Source organism: Echiichthys vipera (assembly GCF_963691815.1).
Source record: "Echiichthys vipera genome assembly, chromosome: 4".
Taxonomy (NCBI): Eukaryota; Metazoa; Chordata; class Actinopteri; order Perciformes; family Trachinidae; genus Echiichthys; species Echiichthys vipera.
The window spans coordinates 1116096-1133453 of NC_139829.1; the positions used below are offsets into that span (position 1 = coordinate 1116096).

Below are 17358 nucleotides of genomic sequence, written 5' to 3' on the forward strand. Positions count from 1 at the left end.
AGATTTCAACAGAATGACTTCAAAGTTGGTTTGTACACCTTCAAGACATGGCTGATGCTAAATTGCGGCGCATACACGGTTTCAACAGTCAACTTGGCTGGGGCGGGGCCTCAAATTTCGCCCCTACGCCATGAAACAGGAAGTGGTCACTTTAAAATCATGACCATACATTGTCCAATCTGTCCCAAACTTCTCAGGCATGATTGAACTCTCGGCCTTAACACATCTATGTGACAATATTTACGTATAGTCATAGCGCCCTCTGTTGGTAACAGGAAATTACGTGTTTGATACTTTGATGACCTCGGCCTGACTGGTTCATCACATCCTCCTCAAAAGTGGTGATGAGAACCTTAAGACATGAATGATGCTTTATTGTGACCATGGGAGGATGTTGTGTAACGGCACAGCTGTGGCGGCACGACAAATTTCAATGAAAAGTCATGACAAAAGAGACTGCTGAAACTGCACAAGTGTTCAGATCTTTTCCAAACTTCACATGTATGATAAGAGACCCGCCCTGAACACAGATGTAGGACAATTTTTAATTATAGTCATAGCGCCCCCTACTGGCAACAGGAAGTTACATTTTATATATTTTGATGTCCTTTTCGTAGCCTGTTGAACACATCCACCTCAAATCCTTTCAGCACATACTTAAGACCTTCATGACGCTACATCATGTAGCTTTTGGCTTTTCATCAAATTCAGTTGTCCTGGCGACCTTGCTTCACCGTGAAACAGGAAGTGGTTTTAACTTCAACATACATTTTCCAATATGCCCCAAATTTCTCATGATTCATTACAGTCCAGGCCTGAACACATCTGCTTCTCAATGTTTAGTCATAAGCATAGGGCCCTTTACTGACAACAGGTTAAATGACAATTATCAACCATTTTACTTACATTGTGGGTTATACACCTGATGTAGGGAAACATGATGCATGTTTTGTATTTGTTGGGTAATGACATGGCATCCATTTTGTCCCGCCCGCCATGAACAGGAAGTTACTCTAACTCTAGCATGAATTGCCCAAACAGCACCACATTTCCCAGAGATGGTAAGAGTCAAGGCCTGAGGACAACTACATGCCAATATCGACTAACATGACAAAATGAATCAGATTTACATGAAATTCTCAATATCTAAAGCACACTGCTGGCGACCAGCCAGCTCCCCAACATGCACCGGATGCAGGGGTCTGTTCATCGCTGCTTGCAGCTTTAATTATTATTATTATTATTATTATTATTATTTTTCCTCCTCTTAAATCGCATTTTTGAGGGCCTAAACATGTATAACTTTTTGTAAAACTTTGCACACTGATCAGAAGTGGTGAAAAATTTGATATTTTATGGTTGTCAGTCTTGGGCGTGGCAATTTAGCTCGATAGCGCCCCCTTGAATATTGCCAAAGCCCAGCCCCATCATACGCTTTCATCTACATGTATGACAATTAGTCGGCATGTGAAGAATGCAGAGACACACAAAATATCCTCTTGGAGGTATGCCCTAAACACGATAGGAAGTCCACCATTTTGATTTGAACATGTATGTATTTGAACATATGTTCATTTTTGGACGTTTTTTACAAAAACGTTGCTCTGTACTTTAACAAAATCGTCCTAGAGATTTCATTGAAACTCTTTGAAACTTTGTATTTACACCTTATAGACATGGCCGATGCTAAATTGCGGAGCATATGCGTTTTCATCAATCAGCCTGGCAGGAAGTGGTCTTTAACACTTTAAAATCATGACCGTTTATTGTCCAATCTGTCCCAAACTTCTCAGGCACAATTTGACTCTCGGCTTAAACACATCTATGTGACAAAATTTATGTATAGTCATAGCGCGCTCTGCTGGTGACAGGAAATGACATGTTTTATACATTGATGTCCTTGGCCTGACTGGTTCATCACATCCTCCTCAAAAGTGGTGATGAGAGCCTTAAGACATGAATGATGTTTCATTGTGAACATGGGATGATTTGGTGTAATGGCACAGCTGTGGCGGTACGGCAAATTTTGATTGCCATGACAAAAGAGACTGCTGAAACTGCACAATAAGTGTTCAGATCTTTTCCAAACTTCACATGTATGATAAGAGACCCGCCTTGAACACAGATGTAGGACAATTTTTAATTATAGTCATAGCGCCCCCTACTGGTGACAGGAAGTTAAATTTGATATATTTTGATGTCTTTTTCTTAGCTTAGTTGAACACATCCACCTCAAATCCTTTCAGCACATACTTAGGACCTTCATGATGCTAGATCATGTAGTTTTTGGCTTTTCATCAAATTCTTTCGTCGTGGTGACCATCCTTCGCCGTGAAAACAGCAACTTCAACATACATTGTCGTATATGCCCCAAATATTTCATGATTCATTACAGTCCAGGCCTGAACAGCATTCGCTACACTGTGTGTTCGGGGACAAGGGAAGTCTCACGTGAATATGTTCAGAGAACCGAACACATTTGAGTGTAAAGCAATTACTATGGTGTGAAGTTACGGGTAGTGGTGAACTGTGATGATAAAATACATATTTTTGCAGGTAAGAAGGGAGGGTTAGAATTGTGTTATTGATGGGTGAATGTGTTATGTGGTAGTTTATAATTCTGTTTGGACTTCATATGGTATGTTTTATGAACGTTTCTTGTTCAGCGGAGGTAACTTGCTAAAAAGGCTATCCAGTAGTTAGCACTAGTTGCCTAGTTACCTTGAGCAAGCGAGGAGATTAAAACTATGAGCCAGTCTAAAGAGCCTCGACTGCTTGCGTATAGTTCATAAATAAACAAATAAATTAGTAAGTTAAATAGTCATTGATTAATAAACACATAAATAAATAATTTAAAGAGATACATAATTGATTTGGGTTATGTGACAATGTTGGATAGACATAATTGGCTGACTGTGTACTGGTACTATTATTGAATGTACATGTTGAAACTGGTCTGGAATAGCAATGCAACCGACAGTGTTTTCCATATTTAGACCAATGTGTGCTGCTGCGCCACACATGCAACACTGAGCACCACAAATTGACTCCGGGTTTTTTGCTATTTTTCCACATGCTATTGAAATATTGTTCCGATTATTCATCTCCACATAGCACTCTTTCTCCCTGTCATCCTCGCACACACACACACACACACACACCAGCGCAGCAGGTCGCTCCGGTCTGTTTTATCGTAGGTTCTAACTCCACTTTGTCTTTTGGACATCTCCATCCACTAATTTCCTGTCCTACACGCTGTTAGTGACAGAGGCTGGCAGCGGTGCGGCGCAAGTTATTACGTAAGTAATTGCAAGAATAGCCTAGTACGCTACGGAGGCTAGTCTGTGTGCGCACATGTGAAGAGAGACGGAGGATGAACTCAGAGCAGACAGCTGTAGCTGCTGATGGTGGGAGGGGAGAAGAAATTAGCAGTTAAGTTGTTACGTTTTGGTAAGTGTTTCATATTTCCGGCCCTGGTTTGTTTCTGTAAACAGCACCTCTGCTAACATAATGGTATTCATCGCGTGTACGGGAGAACACAGGCCAAGCCTTAGTTTCTTTATATTTTAATTCAATTATTGCTTTTGTTATTTAATTTTTAATTATATATATATATATATATAGGTTCAGTTTTACTTCAACAAAGAAAAGTAAATGTGCACTGTTTTGCAGTTCATACCTCAGAAATAATCATTCTTTCATTTGAAAGCAAAGACAATAGTCTATATATTTTGTAGATTGTATAACTTTTTGTTAGCTTGGTACATAGTTAGCTCTGAGCTTGACTGCTGTTAGAGAATGTGGCCCAGATAATTAGCATCATTTTTTCAATGCTGAGTTAAACCATGGACAAAGAAAAATTAATTAATGAATGAATGTAAACACCCCCGTTCCTGACTGACGCTAATTTCAACTACAGGAGCCCAGATGGACAATAAAAGACAATAATAGATTCACAACTTCACCGGGCGTGAATGGGCCTCAAAATCTGAATTGAACATTTACTAGCAATCACAATTACAAAAAATAATGTCCATAACAAGTTCAAATATTAAGGGGTGCCTAATATTCGCTCGAAATACTATCATGTTTTTTAATATTCAAATTAAATTTGAATATCAAAGTTCAGAGTCAAAGCCTTAATGCCAATATCAACTAACAGACACATCACCATGTATTGGTAACAGGAAATCAGACCTATGACAAAATTAATCAGATTTACATGAAATTCTCAATATTGAAAGCACACTGCCGCTTGTGCCGGCGACCAGCCACCTCCCCGACATGCACTGAGTGCGAGGGTACCTTCATCACTGCTTGCAGCTTTAATTTGACTGTGTTATTGTAAATTTTGAGGTTTTGACGTAAAATTTCATAGTGAACTGTTAACTTTGATTTCCTCCATCTCCTCTCAGCACTCCTGCATTCTCTTTTGAGTTATTTACACTTCCTCAGTTCTCCATGGGGGTGTAGCTTTTGTTTTAATTGTTTTAACAAAACTAAGAGTCTAGTGTTGTCTTAATTTTATTGTTCAGGTTGTCAGTGATAAAATCGCAGATCTGGATAAAATTTGCAGCCACTTCAGAAGTTAGGTAGCGTTTCCTCACTGTTCACACAGGGGTCTCCTACTGATTAAAACTGGTGATTGTAAAAAACACACAAAAGTGGTCAGATACCGTCAGGTTCACAACCGAGGGCGCACCAATGGACAGGCCAAAATAAATAACCAGGTACAAGATGCACCCTCTGCTGTGGGTCGGCTGCATGACATGTTGCTTAAAATCAAGGCAGTTTAAAAGGTTTAACATGTCTCTGGACATTGAGTCTGAGCAGATGTCCATGTGTAGATTAAAATCACTGATTATTAAAATTCTGTTAATAGTGGTATATATATATATATATATATATGGAGCCGAAATGTCCAGGGAGACCTTCCTCACTACACAAGTTGCTTTTAGATCCCACTGAATTAAAACATTTAATTTTTTAATTAAATTAATTGTTTAATTAAGCCAAGGCTTAAGCGCAGCATGGATCGAGCGAAGGGTGAGTGCACCCTTAATAAACCTCCCTTTTCCTCCATATGCAGGGGTCTTTTTCTTTAGCTAGGTAATATTAGAGTTTCCACAGTTGCTCCGTCCGTTCTACCGCTAACATTACAATAGCTTCTGTTGACGATGTGGAAAAGAAGATAATTTGCCATCTTTGTTAAGAATATGCTTCCATGTTATTTTATTTCCTTCATAAGTACAGGCACATCACAAGTGCTTTCCTCTTCCCTTGTGCCATAAAGGAAGTTGTCTTTTTTTTTTAAGATTCTTTTTTGGCAGATTTTTTAAACGTTTATTACATAGGACAGACAGGAAATGGGGTGAGAGAGAGGGGGAGACATGCAGCAAAGTGCCGCAGGTCAGAGTCGAACCCGCAGCTGCTGCCTCAAGGACCTTCCAGCTCTTTACATGGGGTGACTGCTCCAACCGCTGTGCCACCAACTGCCCCGAGTGAGTTATCATTTTGCCAGGAGTTACAATCTGCAGGCAGACCGAATTGCATAGTGAAAACAAGGCTTAAAGAAAACCAATCCAAACACATTATGGATATTGAGGAATCTTCCGTGTGTGTGTGTGTGTGTGTGTGTGTGTGTGTGTGTGTGTGTGTGTGTGTGTGTGTGTGTGTGTGTGTGTGTGTGTGTGTGTGTGTGTGTGTGTGTGTGTGTCCGTGCAGCATCCTGAAGGACCTGTTACATGTGCAGCAGAGTATCGGCTACTGTCCACAGTTTGATGCTCTGTTTGATGACCTGACAGCCAGGGAACATCTGGAGCTTTACACTCGCCTTCGTGGCATTCCCCGGAAAGACCAAGAGAAGGTGGGTCTCAGACACACACATTACCACACATTTGTCTTTTCATATCTGTGAAGGGCATCACAGACTGACATTACCCCCTACCCCCCTCTAGGTTGTCAAGTGGGCATTAGAAAAGCTGGAGTTAATAAAGTATGCAGACAAGCCGGCTGGCACTTACAGTGGAGGAAACAAACGCAAGCTTTCCACTGCCATTGCTCTGATTGGATACCCCTCACTCATCTTCCTGGTAAGAAGTTGACATATGTACACTTTGGATTGGCATTAGAACAAAAATGAATGTAAAACTATAAATAGTTTAATTTCACCAATATTTTATTTTCTAAGAATGTTCCCATTCGAGCATGAACGCCAAAAGACTGTAATGACTCTATCACAATATCTCCCCATGTTTACTGCGTAGAATAGCTGTATGTCAGTACTACATTCAAAAGTAAATTATTTGCTTATTGACCACTGGGATTAAATTCATACATACATATTGGGTATTTGTAGTTTTAAAGGTTGAATATGGAGAATGAGCAGAACATCGCCATCTTGTGTCTCAAGATTGTAGTCGCAACAAGAAAAAATAATTCCAGCACTTGGGTTGTCAAGTTCATTGCCAAGTGTGTGAAGGGATCAGCCTGCCCCAATGTCAAGTGATTAATCATACAGGATAAGGACTCATTTGGACTAATCAATGAATTTGACGACAGTATTTAAGTTCAGCCAGTCTTCATCTGGAAGTCTTTCTTTGAGTGGTGTGTAATCGATTAGCTAGATAGCTCTCAACTCAAAATGGTTTCTTGTTTCTTTAGCAACACTAGACAACCTTGGCAACCTGCAGTGCCCAACGCTATGGCTGCTACAATGGTAACAGAATGTGACAGAAAGTCATTGTCACACCTGTCAAAAAAAGTTAAGTTACTGTTTAGTTTGAGAAAATTGGAGGAGAACCAGGATTTTATGGCAGTTAGGCAGTCAGCAAGGGATGAGGGTGGGAGAGTGGTGGTGGGTCTACTGGAGAGGTAGAGCTGGGTGTCATCTTCATCACAGTGAAAACTGATGTTGTACTTACAGAAGATATTGCAGAGGGGAAGAAGGTAAATGATGATGAAAAGGAAGTGACAGGGGAATGCTGGGATGTGAAGGATTTGAGATGGATGAACTGAGTGTGACCTGAGAGGTAGGATCTGAACCAGTTTAGTTAAGTGTGGTTGATGCCGATGGAACATAATCTATTGAGGAGGGTGGGGTGGCTGATGGTATCAAAGGCCGCACTCAGGTCGAGGAGGATGAGGATAGTTAGTAGACCAGAATCAGCTGCCATGAGGAGGTCATTGGTGATTTTTGTAAGTGCGGTTTCTGTACTGTGGAGGTGACGGAAACCAGACTGGAGCTGTTCATACAGGTTGTTAAGTGAGAGTGGAGTTGAGTAGAGACTATTTTCTCGAGGATTTTGGAAATCAAGGGCAGATTTGAAATAAGACGGAAATGTCTCAGTTAAACAGATAAAATCAAACTTAGGGTCCACACAACACGGCCGGTGTTGGGTGGAGAGCGACAGGAGTTGCACCAGATGGACTTGATTGTTTTGGAGGAGTCCTCTCGGAAGCTCAGACAGAAAACCCGGTGGATGTATCTCGGACGGGGCAGGAAAGCGATGTCCGGGTTGAGGTGTGGTGGAGTCGGCGGAGGCTTAAGCAGGTGGAAGCGCAGTCTCGGGAGCTCCACAGCTGAGTACTGGAGCAGACCCATTACGGGCTGGCGAGCAAGCGACAGGAGAGTCCAGGCAAGCACGGACCAGGGGCCTGTTTCACAAAGCAGGTTTAGTGAAAACTCTGAGTCTGTTAACCCTGAAATGAGGGAAACTCTGAGTTTTCCGTTTCACAAAGGGAGGTAACTCAAACCAGAGAGAGAGGGGTAACTCTAGCCTGTTTCACAAAGAGAGGTAACTTAACCTCTCGGTCAGTTACCATGGTAACATGCTCTCTGAAACTAACCTGGTCGGGACCAGGTTTTTCTCAGAAAACCTTGAGTTTCTCTCTGTCTCCGCCCTCTTTCAGCCACACACGGTGTTTGATTTCCTCATTCATTCAGTCAGCGGGCGAGTTTTGGCGTAGTATAGTTCCGTCTGTTTTTTCAGAAAATCACTGCAAACATCAGACATTAGAAGTTATATTAGGTCCCGACTATTTCACTACCATGGCGTGTCCTTCTGATAACAATCCCGTGGATGAAGGTGCAGCATTACTGCGCAGAGAATTAAATATTTGTCGGGAGATGATTATCAAACTATTGATTATAGATGTTCTTGCATTTCCAGGCAATTCTCTTTTTGAGCGGTACCGTTTCATATCACAGCAGATATTCTGTGTTGCGCTGCGTTTTTTTGCAAACGGGAGTTTTATCAGACCGCGCATAGACGTCCTTAATATACTGCAGCCATAATTACAAAATGAATGAAATGGATCTTTTGAGCAAGTTGAATGTATTTGACTTAGCGTTTCTAAATATAATCCCAGCTTTTCTTGCAATTCATAGGTTCAAAAGTGTGTGCTTTTAATTGGGTTACCGGTATATAAACTACTCCTATATAGCCTTCTGATCCAGAATATCACCTATAATGCGAGGGGGCTGAATACGGCACAACACCCTTTCATGTCACAGTCCATCTCACCCCTCCTTACATTTCCAACATTAACAACCAGTAATGCTCTTATATCACAGCAGATATTGTGTGTTGCGCTGCGTTTTTTTGCAAATGAGAGTTTTTTATACAACATTTATATGTTAAATAAAAAACAGCCACTTACGGTGATATTTACTTTACCATGTAAAACATGCTCAAAATGAGGCGTCACCATGAGACTGTGCTGAGGTTTTACCTGTTTGAAAAATGTTTTTATGTTTCATCTTAAGCTGCGCTTCTCCCCCGCGGGGTTGCACTTAAATGAAATAAACTAATAGGCTCCCACTCAAGCAGTTTCCCCTGTGATATTACTGTGATTGCAACAGGACTACATTTAAACTTATGCACTGACCCGAGTCGCAATGTTCTCCAGCACCGTCTCTCTCTTTTGCCGCTGCAGCGGTGTAAACCTGCTCAAACTCACCGTATGAGCGCATTAATATTTCCATTTCCAGTTGTAGCGTAGCCCTTCGCTTCCCCGTTGCCATGGTGACTCGTCGAATCAGGGCTCCATTGATGCTGTCTTTTTTTACTTGTGGTGCACGCGCTTAACTCCAGGTCAAACTACTCTGAGTTGATCAACCTAACGCAAATCTGCTGTTCTGGAACCGAAAACTCAGAGTTTCCTATCTCAGGGTAGATCAACTCAGAGTTCAGGGTTAGACTCAGAGTTTTTTGAACCTGCTTTGTGAAACGGACCCCAGGTGTATATCCTATCAGACCACATTGTTGGCATGGACTCGGGTAGCTTAGACGACAAGGTGAGCAGTCAACATTGAAATAAATCTAAAAGTGCTGGTGAGCAGCAGCCAGTCGCGCCAGCGTTCACTCATCTAGCTCTCAGTGCCGTCTTCAAGTTGAGCTTCTGACTCTCTCTACAGAGGAACCTAAAGCTGGAGGTTGATATCTTAGAAGCAGGTCTCTTCCCTCCTATTTGTAGGCCATCTCGTCACTCGTCTGTCAGGCCTATATTTTAAATAATTAATGATGGTGATGGAGCTGTGTGTGACCAGGCAGTTGTGCGAAAACAAGGAATACAGTAATGGACTGTTTTGCGGGTCAGGGTGGACAATTTGGTAGAGCAAATTCACACTGCTTGAGGCCTACCAGTCAAGAATCTCAGGATCCCATCACAGAGAGTGGTGTTTAGTCCCAGGTCTCTGAGTTTGATGACAAGCTTTACGGTTCTACAGCTGTCTATCTGATAAATGAAATGTTTTCTGGGAAACATTCGTTAATTTCCTGTGTACACGGTACAAAGAACAACCTTATAGCTAGCTTATAAGCTTCTTAATTTTCTCTTTTCCAGGATGAGCCCACCACTGGCATGGATCCAAAGGCCCGCAGATTCCTCTGGAATTTAATCCTGGACATTATCAAGACTGGACGCTCGGTAGTGTTGACATCACACAGGTTAGACACCTTGGTCCTCATGCAGTGGAATTTTCCTGAAATGCTTTATAATCGTGTTTTTTTTCACTTCTTTTCACCACTGCAGCATGGAGGAGTGTGAGGCTTTGTGCACCAGACTGGGCATTATGGTCAACGGCAGGTTTAAATGCCTGGGCAGCATCCAACACCTCAAGAACAGGTCAGAAGGATAAAGATCCATCTTTCTTTTGTGATTTATATGTGCTCAAGTCTGCATTGTTTTAAAGTGGGTTTGATATTAACAGCTGGCAGTCATTATATGGTTCTTGGAACGGCATTTTATATTTTTACTGGTTGTTGTTGTTGTTATTATACTTGACCTTTTTATTGTTATTTTCCATATTTTCTTCTTCAGAATATATTTAAAGACAATGGTGATTGATCATATAACCCACTAGTGAAAGCACTTGTTGCCTTTTTATTTATTACAGTGTGAGTGTGAATGTCTATGTAGACATTCCATCGCTCGATGTAAAAAAGCCGCCATGTTAGTGACTCTGCTAACAGCGGTTGGTCTCCCGGCCCAAAACGTCATTAATGGTTATGCTGCATTCACTTGTATTTGAAAATTGTAAACTTCCAACTTTTAAGTGAGGCTTGTAGTCAGGGCAGAAGTAAAAAAGGAACATATAGGGGAAGGACTGGAAGTAGAGAGGTGAATGTGTTTCAATAAAGTTTACAAAAGAGCAAAAAAGTGAATGTGACAAGATGTAGGCTGTGAAAGAACAGGCTCGTCTGCAAATAAGTCTTACTGCCAAAGAGGAGAGAAAAATATGTTTGTTTAGATTCCAGAGATGAAATGTACATACATTCCAAATATATGATCTCATTTAATTAAAATTTCTGCAATCCTGTGTTGATCAGAACTGAAGTTGGTCAATATTTAAACTTTCCATTGAATACATTTTTGTATACCTTTGTTATATTGCAGTATATTGTGTTGTATTTATAATTCCGCCTATGAAAACAAGACACCCATTTTAGGAGAAGCCCTGGTAGTTATTCATCACTTCTCTCATCTCTATTAAAAGATTATATAAAGGCATGAAGAATATGTGACTATTCTACATTCCTATGTAGAATCTGTGGGCAACAGAACAAGAATTGGGTAGTGGAAGTAGTCTGGCTTCTGTTTGTAGTCCGATTAGTATTTACCGATTACATTTTAAATCAATTCAATTTTATTTTTTTAGTGCCAATCATAACAAAAGTTAGCTCAAGACACTTTATTAATAGAGTACACTCTAGGACCTATTCATGATTACAGAGACCCAAAAATTCCTCCATGAGCAGCAACAAGTCACATAATTATAATTAATATTATAGTTATCTCCTGCCCCCTGCGACCCAGTTAGGGACAAGCGGTTGAAGATGATGGATGGATGAATTATTATCTTTATTATAAACTTTTAATCCAGCAATCTTGTGCACATAGTGGCGATGAAAACCTTCCCTTTAACAGGCAGGAATGTTGAGCAGACCCAGCTCTTTGGAGGACACCCATCTGTCTTAACCGGTTGGGAAGAAAGCAAAAGAGGAGACAAAGACAGACACAAAGACAGACAGACGGAAAGACAATCCTATAGACTGCAATTTCCCATCTTGGGATCAATAAAGTATTTCTATTCTATTCTTAGCAACCACAAAATTAACAGTAACTATAATAATATCTATAGTTATGTGAATATGACTTAAATGTAATGGCAGTTAATATACCAGAGTGATATAAAAAGTAGAAAATACTACAACAAATATTATAGAATATGACAATAATAATAATTATGATGGTGAATAAGATCAATGATATGCATAGTGGTAATAACAGCTGTGATACAATGAGAAATATGACTGATGTTTTTATGGCATTGAATTTTAAAATTATAAAATAAGGATTAAGGTTATAATATGTATGAATAATAGTAATAACAGCAGAAAGCCCAACGCAGGACAGCGGCAGCTGGCAACACCACGATCAGCAGAGACCTCTGAGACTAGAAAGCACAACGACTTTGGGGAAGAAGGTGAATTAGTAACACGAGACATGAATGATACAGATAGAGAGGAGATAAGCTCAGAGAATCAGGAACAGTATTATCCCCCGTCAGACTAGGTCTATAGCAGCATAACTAAAGGCTAGAAAGCCCTAACTATAAGCTTTATCAAAGAGGAAAGTTTTAAGTTTACTTTTAAATATGGGGACAGTGTCTGCCTCCCGAACAACACTTGGGAGTTGGTTCCACAGGAGAGGAGCTTGGTATCTGAAGACTCTGCCTCTCATTCTACTTTTGGAAACTAGGAACAGTACTATGAGTTCTTTAAGATACGAAGGAGCGTGACCAATAAGAGCTTTGTAGGTAAGAAGAAAATTTTTAAATTCTATTCTAGATTTTACAGGTAGCTAATACAAAGAAGCTAATACAGGAGAAATATCGATATCAAAATATCTTCGATTGATTTTAGTCAGTACACGAGCTGCAGCATTTTTGACCAATTGGAGACTCTTAACAGACTTTTTGAAGCAGCCTGATAATAAGAAGTTGCAATAGTCCAGCCTAGAAGTAACAAATGCATGGACTAGTTTTTCTGCATCTCTCTGAGACACAATGTTCCTTGTCGTTAGTTTTATGTGAGAATCGAAGGACATATCCTGATCAAAAATAACCCCCAGATTCCTTACTGTGGTACTGAAGGACAACACAACACCATCCAGAGTAACAATAGCTTTAGATATTGAGTTTCAGAGGCCTTTGGGGCCAAGTACAATAACTTAATAAGTAATAAATCCGCTGTTATGCAATCACAAAACCCATTGTCTATCGTCTGACAATGATTTAGGTTTTCATCAGCTTTTTGTTATTTATCTGCATTCATATGCAGATGCGTGTTTATAGACAGTAAAACACCAACTCCATTCTCAAGTCTCATGTTGCTAACTCGACCATTAACAATGATTGCCGCTTGAAAGAGGAAGTCTTGGCCTGGATATCCGCCAGCTATACTGGAAAGCAATTTCCCCCAGAGACTAATTTGTCATTCGACAGATAGCCAAGGTGTTCCGAGATTGTCACTTCTCTAAAGTAAATAGTTCAGCTTTTCCCAAAGTTACTATGACATACTGATCACCACAGTAATTTTTAATGATTAAGTTTTACAGGTAATTAGTAAAGTATTACATTGAAGTCAATGAGAGTGACTAACCAGATTGTATTTAGAACTCAGTCCATGTTTAGGCCTCAGGGTTTGGGAAAGACTGCTCTAAGACACATACCCAGTTACTGCAAGGTCACCAGTTCATATCCAGCGTAGGATTCTTGCTGTGTGCATCCTGCTGTTTCTCTCCGCTCTCTGTTGCAAACACTGTTCACATGTGGTGACTCTAAAAGTTTTGTAATGCATATATATCCAAACTATGTGCTATTTTCTAAAAGTTTTAATTATTGAATAACTGGTCCCATGTATAGCCGCATGTCATCATTCTGCTGCTCGCTGTCGGGATGGTGCCAAGTAAAATAATGTGGGCTTCGTAAGTAATTGACAATCTTTCTGGGGAAAACCTGGTCTTAATAGGAGAGATGGTATTCATCCAGCTTTGGAGGGTGCCACTCTCATATCCAAGAACCTGGCTGAGTTTGTTAGCGGTCTTAAACCATGTGAAGCCCTTACAAAATTTCCACTTATCAGGGTGACCTAATTCCAGATTTCAAATCCGCAGTAGCCATTTTAAGTCCAGTAGGGGGCAGTAATGGCGCAGCAGAGACAAATAAACAACAGCGCTATGTTGATAGAGAGACGGAAAGGAGAAGAGAGCGAGAGCCGAAAAAGAAAGTATAAATACAGATACAAGGAGCATTAGTTTAATGAATCCTGTGAGCATAAAAAAAATTACAAGAAATACCTGGGTGAAGTTCTGCAAAGGATAAATGTGGTTCCATTCATATCTCCGGTGAGTGTTTTGTTTAGTATCACCGGTCTGTGCTTGTTAATGCAGCTAAGCTAATTCATGTCACATAGCCTCGCTATTTTTTGTGTTTCGTATTTCCCAATGTGGCTATATCTTGATAGGAATTTGACAGAAAAAAAAGCCGATCGGAGTAGAAATTGAATTAAGGGTAATACAATCGTCTTAAAAATGAAAATGCTGGTCATGTTGATGTGTAATATGCTAGTGCCAATTTAACACGTGTAAAAGATAATGATATTGAGTGTATTCCATATTAGAAGTACTGTAAACTCATTATTCAGACATTTTGAGTGTTCCAGATCTTGTAATACTCTTAGTTAAAAGGGGAATAACTGAATGTTGCCCAGCCTATGCAGGTTGGTTTTTTGTGCACCCCGTGATTAGTGAGAGGGAAGGATTGTTCGTCAGACCGACCGCCCAGCGTCAAGAGAGAAAAGGACCAGCGAAAGAGCAGGACCCATTTGCCAAAAGGGTCGATGTACTCCATACAACTCTTCATCACATCGTACAGATAAGCACAGAGATCTCCCCACACTTCTTTAAAGGAAAAAACACACTAACCGGGTAGATGAACACTGTTTTATTTGATTTGGTTTGTTATTTTCTCAGAGCTCTGAACGTTTTGTTTTGTTTCCTCTCCTCAACCTGAGTTGGTTGATGGTAAAAGGAAAGAAATTCATTTTCTCAACTTAAAGGACAAATATGGGAAAAACACAAGGTTGAACTGACTAACAAACTAAAATTACCTGACTTAAATGTAAATGGTGGATTACATAGAAACTACAACTGTTATTTGTATTGATGATGTTCAATAAATGCCGGCAATGGTCCAAATAATCTTAAACAGGTGTCATAGTAATTTCGTTCCCCTACTTCCTCTTTGAAAGTACCTTGATTAAGCACTTGTACATATATATTCCATAGTGTGCTAAAGAAAGTAATACGCATGACAACAACCCAGTGTTGGGATCAGGAAGCAGAATGGCAGTCTTACACAACTCTCTGCGCTTCCTGTAGAACATTTTCAAATTCAGTATCCTATATAAATGCTTTAATCGAAAGCTGTATCAGTAAATGATCTGATATCAGATAATCATATTTATTTGTTCTGTCTGACTGAAACCTGGCTGCGTCATGTAGAATATGTTAGCCTAAATAAATCCACTCCTCCCAGTCATATTACTACTCATATTTCTCAAGGCAGTGGCAGAGGAGGAGGCATTGCAGCTATTTATGACTCAGGCTTGAAAGTCTCTTTCTTAGTTTTTCACATTAAACCTGGAAAACAGTGCAGCCACTTCTATTTGTTATAGTGTACCGTGCTCCTGTTCTGTACTATAAATTTCTATCTGAATTGTCAGAGTTTCTGTCAAATTAAGTCCTTAAATCCGATAAAGTAATCATTGTAGGAGATTTTAATATTCACATGGACGTTGATAACGATTACAATAGCCTTAGTACTGCTTTTATCTCTCGATTAGATTTGATTGGTCTTAGTCAGAGTGTACATAACCTTACTCACTGTTTTAATCACACCTACGGCCTTGTTTTGGCCTATGGTGTGGAAATCAATGACTTAATAGTCTTTCCACAGGATCCTATTTTATCAGACCATTATTTAATAACGTTAATTCATATTAAAGGACTACTCACCTCTGGGCAAAAGTTTCTACACTAAATGTTTATCTGATAGTGCTGTAACTAATTTAAAGTAAGCAATTCCATCCACATTTAATGTAATGCCTTATCCTAAGATTCACGATTCCTGTACAAACGTCATCCTCAAAGCAATTTCAGTCAAAAACAACTGGACTGGTTGTTTGTCTAGGAAGACGTTTCACCTCTCATCCAAGAGGCTTCATCAGTTCATGTACGCATCTGACCAGGCTGGGACTGGTCCAACTAACTGGTGTGGAGATCCAGGTATTTAACCTCTCACAAGGCCGATGATGTCACTGACACCCTTTGTGCTCCAAGTGCCCACGCCCGTCGTTAGAGTGACAGTCGTTGGTGGGCAGTTGGTTTCGACTTCGTTAGTGCTCTATTGAGTCTGAACGACAGTCGTTGGGGTCACCCGGGCCATGTGTGAACAGTTGTCCTTTGAGGTTAGATTGTTGAATCTCCTGGGAAGGGATGAAAGGGCGGCATTGTAAATTGGAGATAAGTGGTGTCTCAGACCCCCTCCTCTGTTTAGCGATGGTTTCTCCACTTTTACATAGATGGCTTCTTTTACTCCTCTTTCAAACCATCTGTCCTCTCTGTCCAAGATTTGGACATTGCTGTCATCAAAGGAGTGGGCTTTCTCCTTGAGGTGTAAGTGGACAGCCGAGTCCAGGCCTGAGGAGTTAGCTCTCCTGTGTTGGGCCATGCGTTTATGCAGTGGTTGTTTTGTTTCTCCAATGTAAAGATCTTTGCTTCCTTTCCTTCCAGCAAAGGAAGCAACACAAAACAGATGGGTTAAGAATTTGTCGGACAGAGATCTTTCCCACCCAGAGAAGGAGGTCTTAGCCAAGGGCTTGAACTTTGCCATGACACCAAACGAGGTACCCGTTGTGGAGTTGATTACGGCTACGGAATCAGCTATAAAGAAAAACAACCTTAATGGAACTGAGGCTGAACAGCTAAGGTTGAAAGTGTCAGCAGCGTTGTCCCAGGCTAAGGTCCCCCCATCCAACCTCACCATTGAGGAGAGAAAAGCAGTAACGGCACTGAGCAAAGACCACAGCATCACTATCCTTCCAGCAGACAAGGGTAGATGCACAGTTGTTCTCAATACAACTGATTATCAGGCAAAGATCTCTGCATTACTCAGTGACTCTAACACTTATGAAACTCTGAAACGAGACCCTACCAGCGGTTACAAAAAGAAGGTGATAGAATGTCTACAGCAACTACAAAAAGAAGGAGTCATTAGCAAACCACAGTATTACAGGCTTTACCCCCAGGACTCAACCCCCTGCTTATATGGACTCCCAAAAATCCATAAAGAAGGGGCCCCGCTCAGGCCCATTGTCAGCAGCATAAACTCGGTCACTTATAACATTGCCAAGCATGTTGCCAATATTCTGGCACCACTGGTGGGAAACACCCCACGCCACATCCAAAACTCCATGGACTTTGTGAACAAAGTCTGAGACCTAAAAATGGATCCAGATGAAACCATGGTGTCCTACGATGTGACTTCCTTGTTCACCTGTATTCCAACCATGGAGGCCTTGGCCACGGTAAGAGAGCGGCTCACACAGGACGTTTCCTTACAAAACCGAACAAATCTCAAACCAGACCACATTTGCCAACTTCTGGATTTGTGCCTGAATACCACATATTTCCAGTTTAATGGCATTTTTTACAGACAGAAACACGGCTGTGCCATGGGTTCACCAGTATCCCCTATTGTGGCAAATCTGTACATGGAGGAGGTAGAGGGCA

The 17358-nt window shown here is 40.7% G+C and overlaps 1 protein-coding gene across 1 annotated transcript in view; it reads left to right on the forward strand.

Annotated features, from left to right (window-relative positions):
- Positions 1 to 17358, forward strand: part of abca2 (ATP-binding cassette, sub-family A (ABC1), member 2) — a 423663-nt gene that overhangs the window by 373423 nt on the left and 32882 nt on the right. Inside the window, exons 41-44 of the mRNA XM_083912406.1 lie at positions 5725 to 5866; positions 5958 to 6092; positions 9847 to 9950; positions 10036 to 10128. Of these exons, the coding sequence (XP_083768532.1) occupies positions 5725 to 5866; positions 5958 to 6092; positions 9847 to 9950; positions 10036 to 10128 (474 nt within the window). The remainder of the gene's footprint in view (positions 1 to 5724; positions 5867 to 5957; positions 6093 to 9846; positions 9951 to 10035; positions 10129 to 17358) is intronic.